Source organism: Onychostruthus taczanowskii, unplaced genomic scaffold (assembly GCF_017590055.1).
Source record: "Onychostruthus taczanowskii isolate IOZ18803 unplaced genomic scaffold, ASM1759005v1 scaffold22, whole genome shotgun sequence".
In the NCBI taxonomy this organism is placed as follows: Eukaryota; Metazoa; Chordata; class Aves; order Passeriformes; family Passeridae; genus Onychostruthus; species Onychostruthus taczanowskii.
In genome coordinates this window covers 6,238,860-6,257,351 of record NW_024499462.1, presented here as the reverse complement: position 1 = coordinate 6,257,351, position 18,492 = coordinate 6,238,860, and the positions used below count along the sequence as shown (strand labels likewise).

The 18,492-nt window shown below is 42.2% G+C and overlaps 2 protein-coding genes across 8 annotated transcripts in view; one reads left to right on the top strand and one right to left on the bottom strand.

The window, feature by feature from the left end:
• The window catches only part of MMRN2 (multimerin 2), a 38,301-nt gene that overhangs the window by 9,911 nt on the left and 9,898 nt on the right, over positions 1 to 18,492 (top strand). For 3 of the 6 annotated variants that reach the window (XM_041405122.1, XM_041405121.1, XM_041405118.1), the window contains exons 2-5: positions 6,330 to 6,512; positions 8,152 to 8,523; positions 17,883 to 18,005; positions 18,278 to 18,384. In XM_041405122.1, the coding sequence (XP_041261056.1) occupies positions 8,249 to 8,523; positions 17,883 to 18,005; positions 18,278 to 18,384 (505 nt within the window). In that variant the 5' untranslated portion in view covers positions 6,330 to 6,512; positions 8,152 to 8,248. Of the gene's footprint in view, positions 1 to 6,329; positions 6,513 to 8,151; positions 8,524 to 17,602; positions 17,727 to 17,882; positions 18,006 to 18,277; positions 18,385 to 18,492 lie in introns of those variants that run through there. The other 3 variants (XM_041405119.1, XM_041405120.1, XM_041405124.1) reach the window with 2 other exon arrangements.
• The window catches only part of SNCG (synuclein gamma), a 35,125-nt gene that overhangs the window by 14,973 nt on the left and 1,660 nt on the right, over positions 1 to 18,492 (bottom strand). The window contains exon 1 of one of the 2 annotated variants that reach the window (XM_041405126.1): positions 354 to 693. The exons of the other annotated variant lie outside the window; for it this stretch is intronic. Coding sequence (XP_041261060.1) covers positions 354 to 474 — 121 coding nt within the window. The 5' untranslated portion in view covers positions 475 to 693. Of the gene's footprint in view, positions 1 to 353; positions 694 to 18,492 lie in introns of those variants that run through there. 2 annotated transcript variants of the gene reach the window in all.

The following is an 18,492-nucleotide window of genomic DNA, read 5'->3' as shown; positions in this document are numbered from 1 at the left end:
AGGTGAGGCAGAGACCAGCAGTGCTCGTTTGCCTGGAGAGTGCCTGACTCACTCTGCAAACAATCACTGAACAGTCAAACAAACCTTACACCTGGGCATCTGCTCCTTAACATCATTCTGCCTTCCCTGAAGTCGTGGTTTCTATGTCTAACTTACAGTTGGGGAAACTGAGGCACGGGGAGGCTGTGGTACCCCAGGTTTACATAGCAACTGTGCAGAGCTCAGGATCTTATCCAGACTATCCTCCTAATCACTCCGAAGCTTCAGCCACAATATCATTTTCCCAGACTTCCTCAGAGACAATCTATGCAGCTTTTCATGCTAAAAGTAGATCAAAACTAGTTCTCTCTTACCTACATACATTACCCCTTCTTTGGTCTTCTCTGCAGCCTCTGTCACTCCCTGCTTGGTCTTCTCTGCAGCAGCCACCACACCTTCTTTAGCAATGGAGAAACCTTTCTTAAAGACATCCATTCTTGTTGCTTGTTAGGGTATTATCTGGGACGATCTGAATGAGGGAGCAAAAGCAGCAAAAAGCACCTCAAGGCTGGGGCTGCGGGATGCAGCCTTACCCTCGGCAGATCTCAGCTTCTCTGGCAGGCTCTGCCTTTGCTCTTCCTCCTGTGCTGGATGAAGGCAGTGTGGCAGAGCTCAGAGCCCTCGCTGGCTCTTATTGATGAAGTGTGCTGCAGTGTAGCCAATGCCCGTGTACAGCTGATACTGAAATATTAATGACACGGATCTGCTGGGGAGGCTTTAATAAGGGAGGGGGAGAGGAGGACGATGACAGCAGTAGGTAAGGAGCTGTCTGGAGAATTTCCAGACAGAGAAAGCTTTTAAAATATGCTGCAATGCTCTCAGTGAAGGTTGGTCTCAGTGGAGAGGGAGACTTTAGCAGAAGAGCTGAGTTCCTGAAAGGGCATCTTCCCGAGGCTGCAGCAGGAGCCAAACACCAGCTCTCCTGGGCCCCAGAGGGTGGAGAGCATGTAATGCTGACGGTGTTTGTAGCAAACAAACAGGGTCAAGGTTTCTTGGTCTGGCAGCTACCAGAACCAGCCTGCACAAAATGGTAACAAGAACATTTTTTCTAGTAAAACCTGAGAAAAAGGGAACTAGCTACAGCTTGGTGCTCAGGTGAAGCAAGCTTGAGGTCCCACCTGCTATGTTTTGTCAAGTGCGAAGTCATTCTGTATAAATTGTGGGGTTTGCTCAGCTGTACATCCCATTACAACGATTCATTTCTGAAAAATCAGACGCCTGTTGGGGGAAATCCTGTTTCCTATTTGTTTCTCTGAGTTGCTGTAGACAGAGCCCTGCTCTGCTGCCGCAGAGTGAGACAACATCTCACACCAAACACCATCCCTCACGTCAGAGCTGGTGCTGCAGAGTACAGCAGGGTGAGAACAGCCAGCACAGAACTGGCTGGGGAAATCTTACAGAGGATCCATCCAGCCTCAAGGCCTGGCTAGGAAAAATACCAAAACATGATCATTAATCACAGTTGGATATCCCAATGTACTTGCAGTTAAACTCAAGTTAGTCTTTTCTGAAGTAGATCCTAAGTGGCCCAAATCAGCTATTGCCCCACCAACAAAATGAAGTTCAGTGCCAGCTGTGAAAGCAATTGCTAGTGCAGCAAGGTGATTTTTTATTTATTGTTTTCAACAGTGCCAGATGTGAAACTATGGAAGCCACATTGCATCAGCTTTTGAGCCCAAAGCATGACTTGCTTTGGCTGTTTTTCTGCATCAGGTAAACAGAATATGAAATTCAGAGGCTGAGCTGCATTTTGGAAAGATAGCATACCACAATGTCATGAAGTGCAGTGGTCTGCAAGCCACTGCTGCCACAAGTTATCAGCCTGGAAGCGTCAGATGGGGAATGACAACACAGAAAAAAGTCTGAACAAAAAATGTTATATCTGTACGTACATGCAGACATGTACACAAACAGTTCTTACCGTAGAACTAAAAATAATTCTTCCGTTTTTGGAAGTGTTTTTCTTACCACATACTGGAATTATTGAGAAGCTGTTTATCTGAGAATTAACATTACAGTTCTTAATCATTTTCTCACAAATAAGTCTCCTTACTTATAAATGAAGAACAAATTTCCATCTGAACATAAAGGAGCCAAATCTCTGTCAGGCTAATGAATTTATCAATTGTTCATTTTAAAAAGTGCAGGAATCAGAGGAAGGCCAGCACAGCGTACCAATTATTATAGGAGCTCACATAGTTCCAGAATGTTGCAGCAAGAAGTGGAAAAGGTTTTTCTTACCATCTGTCAAAATTCCCCCTAGGTGGTTGTTGCTATGGCTAGTCCTCCTTCCTGCTCCCAAGGTGCTCTCAGGTTGAAGATATCTGCACCTTACTGTGCCATACAACAGTGGTTTAACCTCACTGCTCCTGAAGCCAGTCACAAAACTGCCATTGATTTCACCAGGCACAGGCAGGAGTCTTGTTTTAACTACATTTGTTTAAAAAAAATGAATTTACCATCTTTGGGAATTGCTCCAGGGCCTATTTACTTTTTCACCGTACTTTCAAAGACCATTAAACCAGAGCACAGACATTCCCAAGGTTATGAGTTTTACTGGTATTTTCAGGGGAACACCAAGGCTGATAAGGCTGAGTGGGAAGCGTATCTTGATTTCATTCAGCTATTGTTCTGTCATTGTGACTTGTACAATTCAATTTTACATATTTTGCATTGCTATAAAAGGTAACAAATACATGAAATATCAAGCCATCCTGGGATGTGAAACATGAATCATCACCAGACTGAATTAGCCAATACTCAAGTGGGATACTCCTTTCCTGCCTTCCCCTGTCCCAATGACCTTGAGAAAGGGCTCACAAGACACATTTCAATGCTGCTGGATCCCTCCCAGGCAGCAGCAGTTTGCACAGGCATTGTTTTACCTTGAAACCTTTTTAGGAAAGCTCTGAACTCAAGACATCGTAGGCAATCTATACAGGGCAAGCATCCACAGTGTCTCCTCAATGTTTGCCACCTCCAGGTGACTGCAGGATCCTTCTACTCAAAGCAGAGGATTCAGTCCCAGTTTGTTGCCAATCCTACCTCAGACAAAACTAACAAGAGTTAACACAAGCTACCTTGGCTTTAAGATTTTGCTAGGGACTTAACTTTCTGCCTGGTAAGGTTTCCCCCTCTGTATCAGGTATGATATCAGCAGAGAAAGGCCTCCAGCAGGCAATTCAAAACCCAAGTTCCTATCTCAGCTGGCAGCAACTTCTTTTTCTCTGATTGCTTCTTGCAACGCTAGGAGAAGCCAGTTAAGCTACATCACTGTAAACAAATCTGTAACTCAAAAACATTTGGCTGATCTACATAATACCAAAAGAAAGCCTTGTCTTGACTTGTTCAATGACAAACCATCCACTTGCTGTTCATTTAAAGTTTGAATTCTGGCTGCTCAAACTTGGCTATTGAGTCTCTTGCTGGATAACAGCAGAAACTTCCCCTGAAAGGAGAAGTTCCCCACCTCTCATGTGCCTCCATCTGTCCCTGGGTGTTGGTAGCTGACACCTGGAAGCAGGTCTGTGCAACATCTGCCAGCAATTCTGGAATATGGGCAAGGAATTCTAACTCAAGTCTACCTATTCCCAAAGCACTGATCCAAGGCAAAGAAAAGAATGCAAAGCAGAAATCAACATTCCCTGTCCTCTAATGTCTTTTTCTTTGTGCCTGCAACAGATTAAACAGGATTTTACTTAATTTGGGTCTCTTCCTTCTTGAGTTTTCCCAGTTGTAAGCTACTCTGCCCACAAAGCCTTAACCTTGTCTTTAACAATGAACTTATGCTGGAGACTAACAGCTGACAAGGTCATTTTGCTGGATGAAAGAAGTGTGATTTGGTCATATTCGATTGAAGTATTTAAATTGTGTATGATATTGTCTGAAAGACAGGTAAGGAAAGGAAAGACAGACTGCTTTTGTGGCTGGTAAATATCCTTTGTTGAGGAAGTTCCTTTATGGAGAATAATATTAACATTAACAGGATCGAAACTTGCTATATATAAACAGAAATCCTTCCTCTCTCTCTCCATTTATGAAAACTTCAAAATGCAGAAAGGAGAACTGCCACAGATACGTCATTTCCATGCCCTAAGGAAAACAAGGAGTTGTTTGACATCCTATGGCAAACAGTTTAGGATTTGAATCCCTGCATGTATGTTTGCATAGGTAATGAGCTAATTTCCTTAGCTAGGGAATGAATAAGCCAGGGACAAGCCATTTTTCAGGAACACACACAGGGATGAGCCACATGCAGCGCACAGAGTGCTGCCAGTACAGCGATCTTCCGTGACTGATCTCTGCTGTCAAACACCACTGAGAGCTTTTGAGCAAACCATTAAAAATACAGGCAGCAAGAATTCATCTTCTCCCTCTGATGGACAGACCAGCAAAAGGAATTGCTCTCTAGCCCTGCAGTCCCCTCCTGACACTCTTCTCCCCATGCTCTCTTCCTCCAGAGCAGCTGCACACGCATGAGCGCGCATCGGCAGCGGGCAAGGGATGAGACAGCATTTTCCACATCTAAATCCCAGTACCTAATGAGAAGTTATCCCCTTGCTGTGCAGCTATCAGCAAAACTGTCTTCCCAGACATAAAATGCTTTCAGTTATTCAGCCTGCTTCAGAGATTTGGAACTGGGACATAAGAATCTAAAGCAACACCTGCTTTCCATCTTTTCTTGTCTTTTTAAACATTTTTCCCAGGGTTGTTTTTTTTTTTTTTTAATACACAGATTTGTAATTTAAATCTATAATTAAGAGCTTTACAGAGTAGGCAGTGAATCTAGAAAGACAGAAAAGAAACAAACAAATTCATCAGGATCTATTAAGTGAAAACTGAATTTCTAAGGGCTGTTTCTCCAGAGACATGCTGACTGGAACAGCCGGAGTGTTTGCTTCCCAAGTACGGCCAAGCTATTTATCAGACAGGCCATTGATCAAATGCATTGTTTGGCACTGTTTACACCGAGGTTGCTCACCTCCTGTCCATCTGTAGCTGCAGGGCTCTGACCCTAAACAAAAGGAAAAGGGCCAAAATGAGATTTTGTACCTTAAGCAGATTACCCAGGAGATGGTGCTGATATCTGATGACTTGGCTATGGAATTGCAAACAGGACACTGAATGCTTGGGGTGGGCAACATCAGAGGGGGTTAAGAGCTGTGTTGAATGGAAGTGGTTAGAATTACCAGACAAGGCAAGAGCACTCCTGACACTTACTGGCAAGATCCCAGGGCATAAGTGATCGATCCAGTGTAACTGGCAGTATCAACACTTTAAAGGCTAGCTTGAAGTCTGAAGAAGTTTGAACACTTTGAGGAAGTACTTCCTAGAAATACTTGGAGAAAAAGTATTTCCATGAATAAGAGCAAAAGGGGGGAAAAAAGTCACTAGTGACTGGGGACAAGGAGTGGAGGAACAGTATCTTTTGGCTAGCTGTTATTAGAACCACTGAAAACTTGTGAGAACCACCAGGGCATCTCCAAAGATCCTTAGCATAACATCCCTTACTGAATGGGTTTTGAGTATATTTTTGGAGTAACACTTCACTATAACACTTCACAATAACACTTTCCAAATAATGTTCCAAACTATCTTTTAAATTGATTTAACTCACCATTGTTTTCATTAGATCAGTGGTATCCAGCTCTGTAAGATATACCAACACCAAACTAGGCAACTGAAGAGTGACTAAATATCTACTGATGTTAGTTGGTGCATAGATGTCTTTCTCATCTAGAAAGTACCTTCTAGAAGACAGTGAGCTCAGAAAGCAAGAAGCAGGTTGTTAGAGCAAATATATGTCTGTTTTCCCTGGTTCCACGCTGAGGCAACAGCTCACAAAAAAACCAACCCAACCAAACAAAAACCACAAAAGAAAAAACCAAAAAACACACACACACAAAAAAAGAGGCAAAGTTTGGTGTATCTCATTCCTGAGTATGTACACTCCTCATACCTGTTCCTCTACAGATATAAAAGAAAATTTACAGCTCATTCTGCTAGCAAGCCTGATGTTTTGAACTAGCAGTATAATCTGAATGTGTTATTCATATATCACAAATTGTAACAGGTGTTACACAGAAATCTCAGCTACTGTTCAGTAAGGAAATTCCTTTGAATAATGAATGTCTTTCATGTGTTCATGGCAGCATCCTATGCTATGCCTACCACAAGGAAAGAGACTTCATCCCTTGACTTGCTCCATATTTAGCATCTTTCGTAACCACTACCAAAAAACCATTGTGCTAAATTATTAACCTGCAAATCTGTGCCTGCTGTACCCACAGGGCAGCACCACTACAGAGGTACAGAGAACAGGTTCTTCCACCTGGAGGGGTAGCAGATGTTCTGAGCCAGGAGGATGGCAGAGAAACACTGTCCCACCACTTGGGAGGGATCACACCCATGAAGAATGACTTCAATTCCTGCAGCACCAAGTCCCTTCTCTGCAAGCCAGGATCTCACTGCAGGTCAGGCTATAAGCCTGTTGCTTGTTTTGTCTCATGTTTGCTTCAGTTCCTTCCTGATAATGGTCTTAATATATAAACAAATATAATGCTTAGGTCACATCCAGTTACTTGTGAGAAAAGCACATTTCTGTGTGAAACATGGCACATGAAATATTCACACATTGACATGTGTTACAGCAGGATGCACACAATTTGGAAATAAAAGCAGCAGGAAGGAACAGAGGGAAGTTGCTAATTTTTTTCAGTCTTCAGTCCAGACCTTGTGATTTCATCTCCCTGGAGAAGTGACTGCTACAGCAAGAACAGGTTTTTCCTTAGAATTAGCAAAATCTCTCCCTGCCTGGCCCCATACGTTGCTGTCACTTAGGCAGCAGTGTCTACCACAGGTCAGGAAGGGCACTTCTGTGTTTCTCTATGTTCTTCCATTGAGCATAAAATAGGGGCATCAGGAGAGGGGTGCAAATCCAGCCAGTGATAAGGAGATGCAAATTCACATCCATTAATAACAAGGCCTCCCAAAATCCTGGAGAGATTTTTCCTCTATTTTCAGCTGGTACTGGAACAAATCCATAAAAGCTTTACATTTAATGCACTGCAAGACATACTGAACTTTGGGCTGATCATTCACACTGCAAGATGATCTAGCAGTCCTGCATTCCCACTTGTTTTGTGAGTGGAGCATCACTCCACTTTATTCTTTAAAATGCCAGAGCACATCACACTGCAAGACAGCGAAAGAAGACACACAGTTAATGAAAGCAACAAAACTAAAAGCAGCACCACCAGCAAAGCAAAACCAGTAAGAAAACTACATGTCACCTCCACAGCCTTAAAAAAAAAAATAAATTAGAATGTGGTGACAGAGGTAGCTCTTGACAGCAGCTCTTGGCTAGTGATTTTTCCTTTAATGCTAATTAAAAATAATTTAAAAAAAAATTAGGCCTGATGGCCATCACCCAGTGATGACAACCCAAACAGAAACTCTTAAAAATTAACCTGACCTCTCTGAAGGACAACTTCATGAAAATCTTCCATTTTGATGGGAACAGACTATGATTCACAGAGCTGTTTTGCAAAGGTTGCAGAAGAATGGATGTTTGTAGGCTCTTTTTTACTGTACATTTGCTCTGAGTCCCTCAATGCCCGCAATTTGTTCCAGCACAATATACCTACAAATACCTATATCACAAATACCTTGCTGCTAAAGCCAAGGCATTTCAGCCTTTAAATTGTAGGAAAAACTTCCATGTGCAGCACTGGACCAAGCAGGTCCGTGACATTTTCTGGCAGTGTAATGAGAGTCTGTTAGAGCACTCAGTATTTTCTTTCCTTTCTTTTCTCTTCCTTTCCTTTAAGCTAACATCCTTTTCCTGTGCCTCAGGGAGAAGGCAGTTGATAAAAGCCGAGTTCCTGTTCACAGATAAGTTTAGAAGGCAGGCAAGCTCAGAAGTTCCTTGAATAAGCTATATTCCTACCACCTCTTTTTTCCCCCCTGTCAGAGACGTCTGAGCCCCACACAGGAACCAGGCTCACATTGTTCAACAGCCACGGACGTTTCCACAGTAGCTGGGAGGGCCAAAAGCTCTTTCCGCTCTTTGTTACAACTTTTTTTTTTTTCTTCCTTCTTCCAACTTTCCAGTTAAAGAATATTGCCGGGGCATTTCTGAAGTAATTCAGGCTGAGCTTCAGAGAAAAGAACAAGAGACAGGTGGAACTGGGGGGGGAAGGAGCCCAGGATGCTCGTGAAGCTTTTGCTGGTCTGTAGCGCAGTAGGACTGGCGAAGCTGGTGGAACACGCAGACCATCATGGAGATCATCACAGTTCCCTGCACAGCTTAAGGGTTCATGAGACCTCTGCACACCCCCAGAGAACTCCTCTGCCACATCACGAAGGTTACTGGGAGGCAGAAGGGCTCAGGGAGGATACTCAAGATTACCCTTCAAGTGTGATCTCCTCACATCAGGAAGAGAGAGGGGATTTGGAAGCTGCGAGCCCACGGCCCCGAAATGGGTAAGTACCACAGCATGTCTGTCTTACACATACCAAGAGTGCAATCCTCTCTGATACTTTTATATTCTGTTGATACAGGACCGTTTTTACTAGAAGCTTCTGATTAAAATACATTAGATTTTAGGGGCCAATCTATATCCAAACAAGAGTGGTTTGAATGCTTTAAGCACACAAACAGAAAGCTGAATGGCCTGTGGAGGATGAAACCACAGATGAGACCAGCTCTTTGCTTAATGTAGGCAGCAGAATGGGGTTAGGGGTGTGCACACACCTGGCAGAGATGAAGCTTCCCAGTTCTGCCAGAAACCAAAACACTACCTCTGGCAAAGCAGAATTAGAGGAAGTTAATTTACTGACTCTTTCTTATAATGAACCAATGCTGATTATTTCTGCTGAGCATGGCAAACTTTGCCCATTAGCAGAAGGTGCCTGCCTGCAGACTTGGGCCTTGGAAATGGAGAGGAAAAGGTAATGGCAGGATGTTAGCAAAATAAAAATAGCGAGGAATAAATATAATGAAGTAAGGAATAATGAATAAGCATGACAATTACTACAAATTTCACACCCCCACCCCCTTCCAAAGGGGTTTTCATGATAGCAAAATTATTTTCATGGTAATCTGAAGCAGAAGAGTAGCCATTCTGAGAGTAAAAGGCACGTACTTCACCAGAAATATTCCCAAACCCTATGATTTGTGTAAGTTTTACAGGGCATGTAAGTAGGTCTCTAAATGTTTAAAATAGATGAAAACCAAGCAGGACAGTGAATTAATCTTTTATAGCCTTGATGGATGGGTACAGCAGAGCCCTGTTCAGGAGAGCTGAAACAGCAGCACACTGAGTGTTGTTCACAGCTCAGTGCTTTAGGATGCCCTGGTATTTTTCCCTTTAAATGCTCTTGAGGAAAGGAAAAAAAGTGAGATGGAAAGAGACTATAAAACCTTGCTCATGTCATGCTTCCCTTTCACGCAAACTGAAGAATGCAATCTTGTTTCTAATCTCATCTACATGTAAAATTAAGGCCTCCCTTCTGTATGTAACATGGTGAGTGTATGATAACCTTGCTGTCTTTCATACTACACCTTCCCAAAAATCTGCACCTCCCCTAACAGCCCCAAGGCACTTCCCAAAGCCTGCAAGGCTTCCTGATGAGTAGTGTTCGATAATGAAGTGCTCTATTAACCAACTCCTGGTTAATGCAGTTCAGACATGGACAAAGGAAGGAAACAGGGCCCAAGGGGTACTCTGGGCTTCCAAGTTACTCTGCAAGGTGGTAATCATCTGACTACTGGTTGAAATGCTGAAAACATTCTGAAAACTCCCAGCACTATGAAAATTCAATGCTGTAAAAAGGTCAGCATTACAGGTCAGCAAGATGCTGTAATATACTGTCCTAATCAGGGTTTCTTCCTTGGCTCTGTAGCTCTGTTCAGCACCAGCTTGTCTAATTCAGCTCAATACCAGCTATGACTCATCTTAATTTCCTCCCAAGGAGAGAAATACTTCCTTCTTTTATGGAGATAGTTGCATAATGAGTCAAATCATAACACTCTTCCTAATTATAAAGCCATGTGGATGACTACAGACAATCCAAATCCAGCCTGGCAGTAGCTTTAAGGTATTTGCTGGTTTTCAGAGCTGTCACACTTACAGCACACACAAGGCCAGGCAGCTGCTAGGTCTTAGGAAAGAAATTGGAGCCTTTGAGAGGAACTATATCTAAAAGTAAAGGGAGAGAGGGTGAATAAGAAGGGACAACACAATTCTTCTTGTAACCACACTCCAAATTCTAAAATGGTTGAAGCAACACACCTTCAGAGCATGAAGTCCTCATGTGCCTGTCAGCTGCTGTGGCTGCAGTACCTTGCTAGGCACAGACAAGATGTCATGAATCTGGTATTTCCTCCCTACAAGTGTGACACATTCCCTGGAAAAAAAAACATCAAAAAACGGGGTTTATATCTCTCAGGAGGAGAACAAGAAGAAAAGCATCAGCAGTTAAATAGGAATTGAGAGATAAAGGGAAAGAAAGACATGCCATAAAAAGGCGTGACAGATATGCCAAAAAAAGTCCAGGATGGTGGAGAATAGTTTTCTACCAAAATGATGTCTTACATCTAGTTTGATTTTGAAATAAGAAAATACTGTTTTTGCAGAACTAGGAAAGAAAGTCAGTCTATGGAAACTTGGTCTTTGTGGTAATGTTTTGACTCTCATTATTTAAAAAAATAAAAGCAGTATGTTTTTTGTTCAACCACTTCTTATTTTCTCTTTGTATTAGGAATAGTGGTAGTTACAAAATATTCTTATATTTTTAAAAAATGTAGAGTGTAATTTTTTCAATTGCAGTTATTTGAATAATTGAGACCATCATGACTAAGTACTTCAAGGTATTAATCAGAATCCTCTCGTTTCTGTTTCAACATATGAGATGAAATGACTCATTAGATCCCAGTCAAATACTTGGATATCTTGCTAATTCCTCTAAGAACAATAAGATTTCTCATGTAAGAGTTTTAAAATATAAATCAGTAAGAAGTCACTGACTTTAGAGGAAGAACTAGGTAACAGTTTAGTATCTCAGCTGTTGCTTGTATCTGAACAAATAGGAGAAGCTCTGCATGTTCAACTGGACAAGTATCTGTTTGTGTACAAAACCAAAACTATCAAAAGAAGCCAACTTTCCAAAGGAAATCAACTTTTCTATTGCTTTTCTCCCCAGCAGCTGTGTGGTTTGACTTCAGCTATTTTATTCTACTGCTGAGGTAAATGGATTCACATGTACCCAAAACTTTCAGCAGAATTAAAAAGGGAAATTAAGAGACCTGTACATCAGGAACAGTCAAGCTCACAACTCAGATTTCATGCACTTAGTGCTGTATTTCATTAAAGAACCCAAGACAAATGAAGCATGTAAAAGGCACATGCAGCTCCAACAGCAAAGCCCAAAGCTGCCTGTACCCTCAGTTAGCCTGACCTGTCTGTCATGTAACACTGTAAACCAGAGCACTTAAGCATTCCAAGCTAAAAATAATCTTAGGAAAAAGCAGAGGTTATTTTTAACCTTCCCTCTCAGTAACAACACTGACAGAGCCAGTTCCCAGGTGGATGGCTCACCCTGTAAGGGAGAAATGGATGGTGGTGCTGGAATGGGAAGGAGCACAGCAACTACAGCTGGCTTCTCCATCTATCCAAAGTCTCACAGAACTTCTGTTTCCAGAAGTGTAATCATTGCCAAGTGGTCCCTGTTCTGGTTTTGTCCTGCAGCTGGGCAGGTTCATTTTTTCTTCTTTCTTTTTAATCCACAAACACACAGTGTCATCTCCTGGGATTTTTTTTACAACATACGTGCAAAAAATGGAAAAACAAAATTAAAAAGTCCCCAAACTCTACCACCTGACCCATAAAACAGGAAAGGCAGAAATCTTCAGCTTAAGTAAATCCTTAATTTCACTAATACATTTTGAGTTTAGGACACACAATTCTGTGAAGTCACCCTTGATTAGAGAAAGTTTTCCTGGTGTCAGCCAGGTGTGTTGTTATTTCTCTGAAACACTCACCTCTTCCTCTCATTCCACATCAAGCAGCCACAAAAAATCAGGCCACTTCTCGTGACTACCCAGGGTGTCAAAACATGTAACTATCCTCCCAAGTGCACACAAGCAGAGAAAACCCAAATCACTTATTCTGAGGAAAGTCAATGTTCAATCTTAATAGCTTATTATTTTTTGTCTGCTTTTACAGGAAGAATCCATTAATTTAATTAAGACTAGTTCCACACTGACTCATCTATTTCTTCAAAACAAGGCAGGGACTTTTGTAGGAATCTCACGGGACACTGAAATTTCCCACCAAAGGGGCACAGAACATACACTTAAAATAAAACAGTTTGGATGAAGTGCAGCTGAAAGTGATCTTTAGCCCCTGACATCCTGCAAAGCAGTGGAACAGCCATTGAGTGCTCAACAATAGCTTTGGCAGTGCCAAGTGCATCAACAGAAGCCATGGTTTCCTATCAAAGCTGGGCACTTGGCTCCTTTCAGGACTTCAGGAAGTTCTCCAATATCTGGCTGTCGTTGACTGGCTCAGCTGCAGGTGGAATAGCTCCCCATTAGCCTGCTTGATGCAAATGACACAGCTCCATTCCACACAGTGCAGGAGTTATTGAACCCTCTGTGCCCATGGGATTGATTTGTTTCATAGCTCATTACTGCAAGCTGCAGCAATTAATTTCTTCAGCAGATAGCAAGGGACCTCCTGTTTCAGCATAGCCACAGAATCACTGTCAGCACTATCACCACCTGGACCCAACACCTTCCTGCTTGTGCAGTGATCAGTGGGCAGCCCTGAACAAATCTCCCCTCATGCCCCAAACACGGTCAGGGTGAGCTGCCTGTGCCAGTGGGAAGCTTGGCTTCCCAAGCAGTTTTGACTCCCTGGCATCAGCACAGCTGTGCCAAAGGGTGGCCACTGGCTGTCATTCCTGCTTCCAGAAGAAGTCTGACAAAGGAGTGATCAGGCTGTAGTAGGGGTGAACTTAAGTCTGCAGGAATCAAAGGATAAAATCCAAGTGTAAGCTGCTCTCTCAATGGGCTGTAAACTTCTATTGAGGCGGGATAATACAAATGAGGTAATGGCTGTGGATGCTCTTGAAGAGGAAAATCCTCTTGCATTTGCTTGTCTGGAATTGTTTGTACAGCTGTTGGATTGGACTCAAAATCAGCTCCCAGTCAAGCCTGCTGTTCCTTGAACTCTTGCTCCCAGTTCAGGACTGCATTTCTCTGAAAGTCTTCACTGCAGTGTGGTTTCAGGACGTCCTGAAGGACAGGACTACCCCAAAGGAAACACTTTAACTGTTGGAATACACACTGCGTTCAACCTGGGTTACTCAGGACTCTGGAAGATTTTCAGCACTGCATGGAAACCACATGTTTGAAACTACCATTGCCACCCTTTTCAGTCCAGTTTGTTAAGATGAACTGCAAATCAATCTGCTGTCACCCCAGTGAAAACCAGGGTGTTTCATGGGATGAGACAGGGAAAGATCCCAGACCCTCCCTGAGAGGGAGTTCTATTCCCTTTGGGACTTTTCCTGAGGGAAAGGAGAAATATGAGAGTTTCTGCTGTCTGATTCCAATACAGGGTTGCTGGCTGCCTGGGAAGAGCTGGAGAATTCAGACAGACCACCAGGCATCACTTGTCTGCTAATTAAAAACCCAGTGGCACACCATGCTGCTTTGGAGAGCCAGTGCCTTCCCCAACAGCTGAACACCTTCTGTATTCCACAAAATATAAAAAGATACATCTGTCTCAATACGGACATGCACAGTCTTAGTTTAGATTAATTTAAATGTGGTACTTTATCTCTGTTTTATTGAGGCTGCTTTTTATTGTCAGTGAGAAATTTACACTGAGGGAAAAACCAACCACAGCTAAAGCTTTACTCTTATATTATTCTTCAACTAGTATAAATCAGAAGTCATTCTGTACAACTCAGTAGAAAATCACTTGTTTAAACTGAAATAACAGTCTTCCACTACCTTCCTATAGCACACCAAGCAGGAATTACTGCTTATCTGGTGCCTTTTGTACTGCATAGGAAAACATTATGGTCTTGAAAAGTTTTTTTCACTGTGAGTAGTAGACACAGGCATGGCCAGGCAGGAGTTTTCAAAGTAATTATAGATACTAGCTTCCTTGAGAATAGAAACCTGAGGGAACTGATGGTGAAGGACAACTCAGTTGGACCAGTACAGCCAAAGTAATAACAAAACTTATGAACAACATCCCAACATCCTGAATTCCTGAAGCTTTTGTTCAGGAAAAAATTCCACTGACCTAGGAAACATCTAAAATTATGCACTGCTGTGCCAATAAGAGAACATGTAGCAAAGAGAACTAAAGTGTGTCAGTCCCTCACTGAGCTGGGGAGCATTACTCACACTCACTGACACACTGTAATTGTCTGTATGAAGGAAAGACACCACCCCATATTCATCTGAGCAGAGTCAATTACTGCAGAGCAGCCATCTAACCTTTTCTCCTGGTTCTGTGGGTTTTATTTTGTTTCCTGATATAAGGTGGCCCAGCCAAATCCTAGAATCAGAGAAAGAACTGCCTCCCTTTAGCTATGTTTCAATAGATCAAATGTAAGAAAAAAATAATTTTCATATCAGTTTCTAAACACGTGAAAGATTCAAACAAAAAGAGCTTGGGCTAACCTACATTTGCTGAATCTTATTTAAATACAGAATGCTTTGTCATCAGATACATTTAACCTCTAGTTTCTTTAGAATGTGAATCATGAAAAGCTATTGAACAAATGAAACATTTGCAGCTCTAAATTTGCTCGGGTTCCCTCAAGAGCTGCTCTAACTTTCAGCATTGTGATAAATGTTACTGTTCACCAGATTACAGGGAAGGCTTTTCTGCTCTCCTCACATGAGCAGATTCTCTCTGTCCCTCTCTCTTCCTGGCAGCAAAAGTTTGCACCAAAGGAAACTGTATTAAAGAGAATAAAAGCAGAGGGTGTTAAGTTGGTTACATATTCAGTGAATGAAGCGACATAGTTACAAACAGGAGAATAAAGGCAGCAACAGAACACAAAGCTGCTGTGTTCCACAAACCAGCTCAAGAAAGAAAGTGCTATTTGTGAAGGAGCAGCTCTTTGAAATTGCACAGCTTGATTCAGAGCCTTTGGTGCCAGAGAAGTCCTGCATGCCTCACTGAACTTTAGGTCAAGCCCTTCTCAGTCTTTCACATTGCTGCACTTAACATTAAAGAATGACGTATTTTCCTTCAAGGTTAATTCTGTTAAGGAGTATTTTTAGTTACAGATAGCAAAGTTTCCCTAAAGGAAGCATTTGACAAGTTGTCCAAAAAATACTGCAATAGAAGTTTCATCTTTGGGCACATGTATCTATTTGGCAGCTCATTACAGGCCTTATCTACTTACTTGAGGAAATAATAAACTTTGATAAGTTTTATGGAACCCAAAACCTCTGAAAGCTTTTGTGATTAAAACCACTACATGGTATTACATAGCCCTTCAACTCCGCAAATAAACCTTTAAGATCAAGTGAGAGAGAACCAGTGAACCAGTAAAGAAAACTGGACATAAAGACCCGTTACAGGCACTAAAGGACGTTTTGACCGAGAGTCCACCATATTCCTCCTACATTTCCTCCCTCATCTTATTCATTCTGCAGAATACTAGTCCAAAGCAGGCATCAAGTTGGGATCAACCACTGATTCCGTTTCTGATACAACATAATCCCTTTCTACAACTGGGAAGCCCACCAGGTACCTCCAACACTTTAACATGCTATGAAAAGGAATCCTTGTGTTTTCTGTTTTGTTTGTGCACATCCACCTGTGCAATACAGCAAAAGCACTCACAGTCCCACAGTGCCTCATTCTTGCTAACACAGGTTGATGCATGTGCACATTTGGCTTTGCTCTATGTGGCTGACATGACTCCAAGGACTTCTTGGGAAGGACCTGCATATGGTGGGAAAAAAAAAGAAAACAGCCCAGATGATGATTCACTGGGTGTGGATTGTTTTCATTAGGAAAGAACAAAACCCTGAAGCCAAAGAATCCTATTTTAAAAGGAGGTTTCCACACTGAATGCAGACTCCTGCCTGGATCTGGCAGGCATCCTGCTGGCAGGGGCAGAGATCCTGCACCTAGCAACGATACCAGTGAGCCCCAGCAACTGTGCCTGGGCACTTGATTTCCCCAGGAAAAAGTTGGGAGGATTTGAGGGGGGAGAGCCTCTCCCAGCTATGCCTTGCCAAGTGCATGAGAGACGACAGCCCAAAACCAAGCACAAACCAGCTCCCTGTTTTAGAGTTATTTAACTGACACCAAATTATCAGAAAAGTGACACAGCTGTTAAAGCCTGGCAATGGTAAAGCTGGTAAATTTAGGCATACCTTGGAGGCAGATGTCACCAGAGCATGTGTACTGGTCTGCTGGATTTTACTGAGTGGTTTTATACTCTGACACAAGCAGAGTGTTTGAATCTGGAACAGTAACACTTCAATAAAAATTTGAAGATTCTAGTTCAGTCCTGTAAAAACCAAGACATCCATTGATCATAGGCCCAAAATTTCCCCCAGTCACTTGTAAAGGCCTCAAAGCTACAACTCAAGCAAGTTGTTTTGGCTGGAAATCACAACAAAGGCAGCAGCTTGCCTTCGTGTCCTGCTTTCCCAGCACTGCAGTCTTTGCCAGATTCCTGCCCTTGCTTCTAACAGATGAAGTTTTGCTTGCATGAGTGCTTGCTGAAATCTTAATCACATTTTCCTTAAGAAACAGGGGAGTAAAACAGGCTATGGCCCAGCAAGCCTGGTGAACTGTTCCCAGCGAGCCCAGGCTGTCTGCCTTTCCATCCTTTCAGCTTCCTTGCAGCTTCCTTCCCTTCTCCTGGCTGCTGCAGTGCCAGCTTCTGCTTTTGTGCAGGACTTGGTTCCCCATTGTTACACCAACTCCCTGAGAGAGGCAAACCTTTTCCATATATGCTGATAGTTGGAGATTTGGTTCCTGTATTCCCATTTAAAAATACACTGCCTAAAGTTCAGCTGTTTCCATTATAGCTATTACTTGTCACTTCCTGCCCCTTCTGGTTTTGGATTTAACCACCAAACTTCAGCCAACACTCCACTGCAAAATCTTGACTTTTAAGGAAGAGGCTCACCTACACTCTGGGATTAATAGGTGCCTATGTAATTCTCACTTGGAAAATTAATCAGACTATTAAAACTCACTTGTCCTTTCTAGAAGCATAAAACTAAAACAACCCTTTTCACCCCAAAATTATTTTCCCGCAGGTGATGGGAGAAACTATTTTGAAGCTAGCCTACTTCATAAAATCCAATCACTTACTATATTATCTTGAAGAAGCAATACTTAGGAAGATATTATTAATGGAGTTAATGTTGGATTTAGTTTTCAAAAGCAGTCTGCCTCAACCTGATGAGTCAGTCGTATGGCATCTGAAATGGCAACATGCCTAGAAAGGCAATTTGACATTTAAAGTGACATTAACCCACAGGTTATCATGGGTTGGAAATTTCTCCTGCAAAATGAAAGGACTGGAAATGGAACTAATGCATCAAAGTTCAGACAATCAGCCCTTTTGTAACAAACTCTGATAAACATCTCAAATGAAAGCAAAGGAATTGGGAGTGGAGGGAGAAGGTAGGAAGCATTTTCCACTTTCCTCATCATAAAGCTGGGAAAAAATACGGAAATAAAAATAAAGGCTTTTCTGCATTTCACTTTTTCTTGGCACTATTACAGCCAGAGATTTAGAGACCTCCTTCAAACTCTTTTCCCACGTTTTTCCTCCACTAGGAACTGGTGTTCCTTCACGCAGTCCCGCCTGGTCACATACATAGAAGCCTGCATGAAGGAGAAGTACATTGTCAACTCCCAACAGCCCTGCCCAAACGGAGTCCCAGACTGCCAGAAGATCATGTAAGTGTCCTAAATAAAACCAGTGAAGAAAACAGAATTTTCTCTGAAGTATCTAAAAGATGTTTTCAACAGTACTGAAGCCTCATCATTATTTCTAGGGGAGTTTAAAACAAATTTCTATCTTCCTTGGTAACTGTGGCGTTTTGGAATAATGTGTTTAATAATAAAATGCTCTACACCTCACAGAATACTATAGAATTCAGGATCAGTTCAAACTTGATTACAAAGGACTTTATTACAATAAATCTAATGCCTAGACCCTTCCTCTCCAGGTACAGGACAGCTCTGAAGCCAGTCTACCAAGTGAAACAGAAGACTCTGAAGTCTTTGCAGTGGAAATGCTGCCCTGGATTTATTGGCAAGGACTGTGAACAGCATGGTAAGCAAAGCTGGAGAACAAGTATAGGAATCAATGACTAAATGCCAGGCACAATGGCAAGAAATAAATTTGCCTCATTTTTCTCCTTTTTTTTAGAATTGATGTCTT